At 41.2% G+C, this 7,015-nt stretch overlaps 2 protein-coding genes across 2 annotated transcripts; one reads left to right on the forward strand and one right to left on the reverse strand.

Moving 5' to 3' along the window:
- Nucleotides 1–1,185: 1,185 nt before the first annotated feature.
- On the reverse strand, nt 1,186–3,359 carry LOC131941400 (proteasome assembly chaperone 4). Its single transcript, XM_059300650.1, has 3 exons — nt 3,093–3,359; nt 1,829–1,904; nt 1,186–1,365 (listed from the first exon to the last, which is right to left on the reverse strand). Exons 1-3 carry the CDS (start codon nt 3,240–3,242, stop codon nt 1,250–1,252), a joined length of 342 nt encoding a protein of 113 aa, XP_059156633.1. The 5' UTR covers nt 3,243–3,359; the 3' UTR covers nt 1,186–1,249.
- Nucleotides 3,360–3,621: 262 nt separating this feature from the next.
- Nucleotides 3,622–6,651, forward strand: LOC131941375 (tubulin beta-4B chain). The gene is made up of 5 exons (XM_059300621.1): nt 3,622–3,777; nt 4,660–4,768; nt 4,886–5,112; nt 5,218–5,346; nt 5,493–6,651. The coding sequence occupies exons 1-5, from the start codon at nt 3,721–3,723 to the stop codon at nt 6,318–6,320; spliced, it is 1,350 nt and encodes a 449-aa protein (XP_059156604.1). The 5' UTR covers nt 3,622–3,720; the 3' UTR covers nt 6,321–6,651.
- Nucleotides 6,652–7,015: the final 364 nt, after the last annotated feature.

Consider the following 7,015-nt stretch of genomic DNA (forward strand, 5'->3'; position numbering starts at 1 on the left):
TACACGGTTTGGCGCCCAGAGTTTTAGAGCGACGATGTTGGCACTTGGCATCCGTTAATCGAGCGTCCTGCATAGCGAGTAAGGGGTACTACTATATTCAGCGGTAAAACTACAACAGGCTTCTAAAAATAACTTTGTAACGCGAGGAAATCCTTCTGTACAGTTTCGTCACCTTGCGAAAGATGAAAAAATAACTTTTTGAATATGAGGAGCCTACTGTAGAGTTTCGTCACTTTGCGAATGATGCAACAAGCATCTATTATTAGACAATCCAGTCAGAAATTGAGATCGAGCATCTAATAATAGACCATTAGCAACGCTAGCATATTGCATCAGTCACAATGATATTTAAAACACGTCAAATAATTTTTTTACATGTTAAAGACAAAAATCCTGTTCATTTGTGTCACTTTAGCAAATGACGAAATCTGCATCATTATTAACAGGGTGCTATTTGGCACGATGGCGCCTGTTAGTTTTAAGGAGCCAGGGGTAGTACGCCGCGCCTATGCGGTAGTGTAATCGGGGGGTGGGGGCCATGAGAGCGCCCCTCTACGCTCTGACACAGAGGCGGTCACCGAAGTGTGTTCTACCTCATTATTTCAGTGAGTGATTAATGTACACTCAAGGTTTTCATGCGGTAGTGTAGGTAAACCCGTGTCCTGATATTTATGATCCAAGCGCAGGCATTGTTTACATTTAAATAACTCATTTTTAGAAAAGAAGGTCACGCGTCTAAGAAAATATAATTATAATTGATAACGCGTTGGTGAAATCCTAATATATTTCGTCAAACTTTCTTCTATCCCCGCGGCAACGCGCGGGGGTCGGGTACGCTAGTTTTCTATACAAATTATTTCGTTCTGTGGGGAGCCCCCCCCCCCCCCCCCCCATCCCCCGAAGAGATGCCTGAAAGAAAAGAAACCGATTTGACACACCACTGGATGAACCGGACAAGTTCTTTTATTTAAAACTACTCCCTAAATTGTCAAACTTCATTTGTTATCCTATTGGAAATACATCACTGCGTTGTCTGTAGGTCTATTGTTATTTTGTTATTGTATCTTGTTTGTAACTTTACTACAATTTATGCTTCATTTAAATCAACAAAAATGTGCTGTTTGTAGTGCTTTTGCCCTAAATATTCAAGCGACACATGATAAATCAATACATCAACACGCCATACAGTGAATTCTATCATTTGTCCTTTATTAAACAGATATATACATATGAAAAAGACAACAAAGATCTAAGTACTAATGGACTTATTCAGTTCTTGGACCAGTCGTCTCTCTACTGCCAGTGACAGGGTCGGCTCGAATGGGATGCTGCAGCTTATGAACACTTGGCTGTTGTATTTTTTAGCTGGTGAGGGCAAAGTTTTACAACGTCAATATTTTAACCAATTTAGTTGATGAGGGCAAAGTATTACAACGTCATTATTTAAACCAATTTAGTTGATGAGGGCAAAGCTTTACAACGTCATTATGTTAACCAATTTAGCTGATGAGGGCAAAGTATTACAACGTCATTATTTTAACCAATTTAGTTGATGAGGGCAAAGCTTTACAACGTCATTATGTTAACCAATTTAGCTGATGAGGGCAAAGTTTTACAACGTCATTATTTTAACCAATTTAGTTGATGAGGGCAAAGTTTTACACCGTCATTATTTTAACCCATGTAGCTGGTGATGGCAAAGTTTTACAACGTCATTATTTTAACCAATTTAGTTGGCGAGGGCAAATGCATGACAGGAAATGATAAGGGATTAATAGGAAGAATGTTTTAACCGCAGCACTAGTCGATCCAACCAAATTCTACTAACCAAGTTTCTGCGCCAAAGCCGAAGATGTGTGCTCCGACTTGCCACCAAACAGGACACTGCCGGAGGGTATGTTTCCCTGCAGAAAATACAAATATAGGGCGTATAAAACATGGTGCTCCATGCTTTCTTGCGGAAATTTTATTCGGGTATGGGAAACTTCACGGGGTCGAGTTTAAAGAGTTGAAGAATACATTTTTAGATGAAAGTGATTTCTTTTTCCTACCTCGTAAGGTGCACGAAGGACGTGCTCGGGGGTGGGGGGAGGGGGGGGGGGGCAATACATGTGCGGTGCCTGAAAGAAACGCGGTCTATGACTACCATCGCCAATATGAGTGATAATTTATCACATTAAACTTAAGTCATTTGTTTGTGACAACAACCAATATGTGATAAATTATCACATTTAAATTAGAATGTACGGCTTTCTGTGGACAATAGTACACGAGTGGATTACATCTAAAGTTATGCATGGAAAACCGCAAAGTGTAAAATCATCACATCCAAACTGCAAAGCTATCTGCATATTCAGATGCGTAGCGACCCTTCCCGGCGCCCGGGGACAAACTTTTCGATTTGCACCCCCTCAACCTTTCAATTTATTTTTCCAACCCATTTTGGCGCCCCCTAAGGTCGGCGCCCGGGGACATATGCCCCTCCCCCCCCCCCTCGCTACGCTACTGTGCATATTCGACGCCTGTCAACAGCTAGGCTGCTGATGGTCAAATGTAAGTGATGGGACGGTGATGTAAAAGAGTTTATGGAAAGCACAGTCTGTTTCGAATAGCAGTTTTGTAAATGGCACTTAGGACTTAGATCTAGATCTACGAACTAACACTGTCGAACGAAATTTCAAGGAGAGCTAGACAGAGGCTGCACACTACACTAGTAGAGAGGGGGGAATTATTTCATTTTCAATTAAAATATAGCTTTATAGTTCGTACTTTGGTAGTCGTTAGATCACTAGGTGTTTCCTAGCAACCACTATTTAATGGTTATTTAACCATTATTTAAATCATGAAAATTATGTGGGACTGATTTTCGTATTCAAGCCCATTTCTCTCCCCAAATGCAAATCAGAAAAGGTCGTGACCTAGTTCAGCGGGTCAGAGACCATTTACTGATCATTTGCATTATGTAGTGCACAATTAAGATACTGTTCCATTCCTCCCACTAAAAACTAACATCTTTGTGCAACACCATGTTTATTTGTATAAATTACATGTACTTTTTTTTTACGGGAAATAATTCGATGTGCCCTACTTACATATTTTGCCGGCATCGCAACAGCCATGTTTGATAAAATTGGATTTGCACCAACCCATATAAAAAAACTTTCTTCAAGTTTGATTATTTTGAAATATACTGTTTTCTCTAATAAGTTATCAGAAAAGTCAAGAACTGATAAAGAAGACATTTTATTTCTTTAGAATGGGGCTAATAAAATGCCGGTAGATTTGTCTTTATTCCGCAGCAGCGATGAATTTTCTCTTACTAAGTGCCAAGAATGTAGCCTAGCCTAGGCCGACCGTATTTCAAATCCATAGGCTGCTGCGCCGGTCGATGGGTTTTCATTCGTTCTTAAAAATAGGCATGACGTGTCGAAATGTGTAAATTAATCCGCGGGTAGATTATTTTAAAATACGCTTTCTTTTATAATTTATTTTGGAATACAATAAACATTTTAAAATTTATTAATGTAAATCACATTCGAAAATAAGTTTTTTAAATTTCAATACTGAATAATTAAAAGAACTATTTTGTACTTGCCAATGCGCAAGGATTTTAAATGTCTCGATGGATGGTATAAGATGAAATACACCCGGTGCGGAACTACAATATAGCTCAACTGCTCCTTCACGATACATTAGTCACCATTATAAAATTTATACAAAATGCGTGAAATAGTTCATCTTCAAGCTGGTCAGTGCGGAAATCAGATTGGTGCCAAGGTAAGTCTTTTTGTGCGCATCATTCATTATTTTGTTTTAAAATATCACGTATTGCCATCTACCGAGGAGCCGGCGAGTGCAACCACGCCTGGATGCTGCTTACATTGTTCCCCGCCATTACGATTCGTCATTCATTCAACGATTTGGCATTTGGGATTTAGACAAAGGTTTTGATAAACAGTTCTCATTGTCTGAAATCTAGATGATCTAGTCTAGCTATTTACTGATGTTTAAAATCTAGATGCTATGATTGCTTATTTTTTAAACATCTTTTTAGTTAGTGCTAGACTCAAGTTGAGCCTTAGGGAAATTCATGACCTACTTTACTTAAAAAGAGCGGCTGCACAATTTTTGGCAGCCCGCCTCCACTCCTTAGGCCCGCAAGGGGGGGGGGGGTGATTCGTTTGAATGTGGCGGGCACATGTCTTTTGATAAAGGTTGTGGTATACCAAGGTTTTTAAATGATAGTTTCTAGATCCAAGGTCTATTCAAAATAAATTGTTTAATCTGACAGTCTTTATTCTGACACCCCCCCCCCCCCCTCCAGTTTTTAAATTTGACTTAAGCGGGTTTTCACAAACTCCCATTTTTATAGGATGACTCATTTCATTTTTTTTTAACTGAGAAGCAAATGTCACAAGCCAGTGACTAGAGGAAAAACAATTTACTTTTTAAGAAATTTTATTCCAACATTAAAGTAATTAAAGTTTAAAGTATATTCTTGATCTCTATACATTTGTTAGCTTATGTGTTCTTAGTGGTATTTTAGATGTAAAGTGTCAGTGGTTTGTTGCTGGTCACTTCTTGATGTGGTAAAGTGTCAGTGGTTTGTTGCTGGTCACTTCTTGACGTGATACCTAATGATTAAAATCATGTCCACAGTTCTGGGAAGTAATTTCAGACGAACATGGCATTGACCCCACTGGTACATACCATGGAGACTCAGACCTACAGCTAGAGCGCATTAATGTGTACTACAATGAGGCCTCAGGTAAGCTGCGCTGCTATTTTTTATGTCGTTAGGTTAGGGATATTGATCACGTTAGGTTAGGCTTAGGGATGTTGATCAAGGGGCTGTAGTTTACCTGTATCTGGTTTGTTTTCTCAGGTGGCAAATATGTCCCCCGGGCCGTCCTTGTTGACCTCGAGCCTGGCACCATGGACAGTGTCAGATCTGGACCATTCGGACAAATCTTCAGGCCTGACAACTTTGTCTTTGGTCAGTCTGGTGCTGGCAACAACTGGGCAAAAGGTCATTACACTGAAGGAGCAGAGCTAGTGGACTCAGTGATGGATGTAGTCAGGAAAGAGGCGGAGAACTGCGATTGTCTTCAGGTGAGATTTCTACAGGTGTTGGTGGCCTACTGTTAGCCTATTTTGAACCTGGGTAGTTTTTTTTTTTTTTTTTTTTCTTGTTTTAACGTGAATCTTTTCTTTCAGGGCTTCCAACTGACACACTCCCTTGGTGGGGGCACTGGGTCTGGTATGGGAACACTTCTAATCAGCAAGATGAGGGAGGAGTACCCAGACAGAATCATGAACACATTTTCAGTCGTACCCTCACCTAAAGTGAGTATGATGATACTCCTAATTTGTCTTGTGTGATTATGGTCCTAATTTGTCTTGTGTGATTATGGTCCTAATTTGTCTTGTGTGATTATGGTCCTAATTTTTTTTAAAAATAATAAATTACATTTTTTTTTTGCTTTGTCTAGGTCTCAGACACAGTCGTAGAACCTTACAACGCAACCCTGTCAGTCCACCAGTTGGTTGAAAACACAGATGAAACATACTGTATAGACAATGAAGCCTTGTATGACATTTGCTTCCGTACCTTGAAACTGACCACACCCACATATGGTGACTTGAACCACCTAGTCAGTGCCACCATGTCCGGTGTCACCACTTGCCTCAGGTTCCCTGGACAGCTGAATGCTGACCTCAGGAAACTTGCTGTCAACATGGTGCCCTTCCCACGTCTACACTTCTTCATGCCTGGCTTCGCCCCCCTCACCTCAAGAGGTTCCCAGCAGTACAGAGCCCTGACTGTGCCCGAGCTGACCCAGCAGATGTTTGATGCCAAGAACATGATGGCCGCCTGTGACCCCAGACATGGCCGCTACCTCACTGTGGCTGCCATTTTCAGAGGTCGCATGTCCATGAAGGAGGTTGACGAGCAGATGTTGAACGTCCAGAACAAGAACTCATCCTACTTTGTTGAATGGATCCCCAACAACGTCAAGACAGCTGTCTGTGACATTCCACCCCGTGGTCTCAAGATGTCTGCCACCTTCATTGGTAACAGCACCGCCATCCAGGAGCTGTTCAAGCGCATCTCAGAGCAGTTCACAGCTATGTTCCGTCGTAAGGCTTTCCTCCACTGGTACACTGGCGAGGGCATGGACGAGATGGAGTTCACTGAGGCCGAGTCCAACATGAACGACCTGGTCTCAGAGTACCAACAGTACCAGGACGCCACTGCTGAGGATGAGGGAGAGTTTGACGAGGAGGAGGGTGAAAATGAAGCACAAGAGTATGCATAAATGACCTCTGTCCATCCATTTGTCCAAACTTAACACAAGGCTAACACACCAGGTTTTAGACTGGCCATCTACAAAGAGGATACTTGATTGCATTTATGTAAAGCTTTCATTATTTTAATTATAGGTGCTGACCATTCAAAAAATGCTCCCTGAAATTTTTCAAGGCATTGTGCACCTGACTTGGTGCTTAGGGTTATGTTGGTTTTATTCTGCTTTGTTGTCATGATCTTGTGCAAACATTTGTTCTGGTATTTAGTTCTGTGGACTAACTTTTCTCATGTCTTTTTCACTTTGTGTACGATGGCCAATAAAATCTTACATTGCTTTGTAATCTGGTTTTATGTTTATAAATTGTGTGTTGTGGTTGTTCATATGTGGTAGGTGCAGGGGGTGGTCCCATCAGGCAGATGTCACACTACTGGACAAGGCCCGGTGGTAGGGTCAAACGTGCAGAAGTTTCACTCTTTGTTAGTGGAGGTAAAACTGCAGCCAGTGTTACCCAATATTCGACTAGTCTCTCGTGTAGGACTAGCTTGTCTCTACTAAGTTGGGGAATGGAAATTGTGAGTCACACTCCTGGGTTAAGGGATTTATAAAGTTTCAAATACATGAATACTAATATTCTACTGCTGAATCGACAAGGCAGATGAGACTCGATAGCTTGCTTTGGCCTGCGACCCAATATCTATGAGCAC

The sequence above is a fragment of the Physella acuta genome, unplaced genomic scaffold (assembly GCF_028476545.2).
Source record: "Physella acuta isolate Inbredline_101_S28 unplaced genomic scaffold, ASM2847654v3 ptg000360l, whole genome shotgun sequence".
In the NCBI taxonomy this organism is placed as follows: Eukaryota; Metazoa; Mollusca; class Gastropoda; family Physidae; genus Physella; species Physella acuta.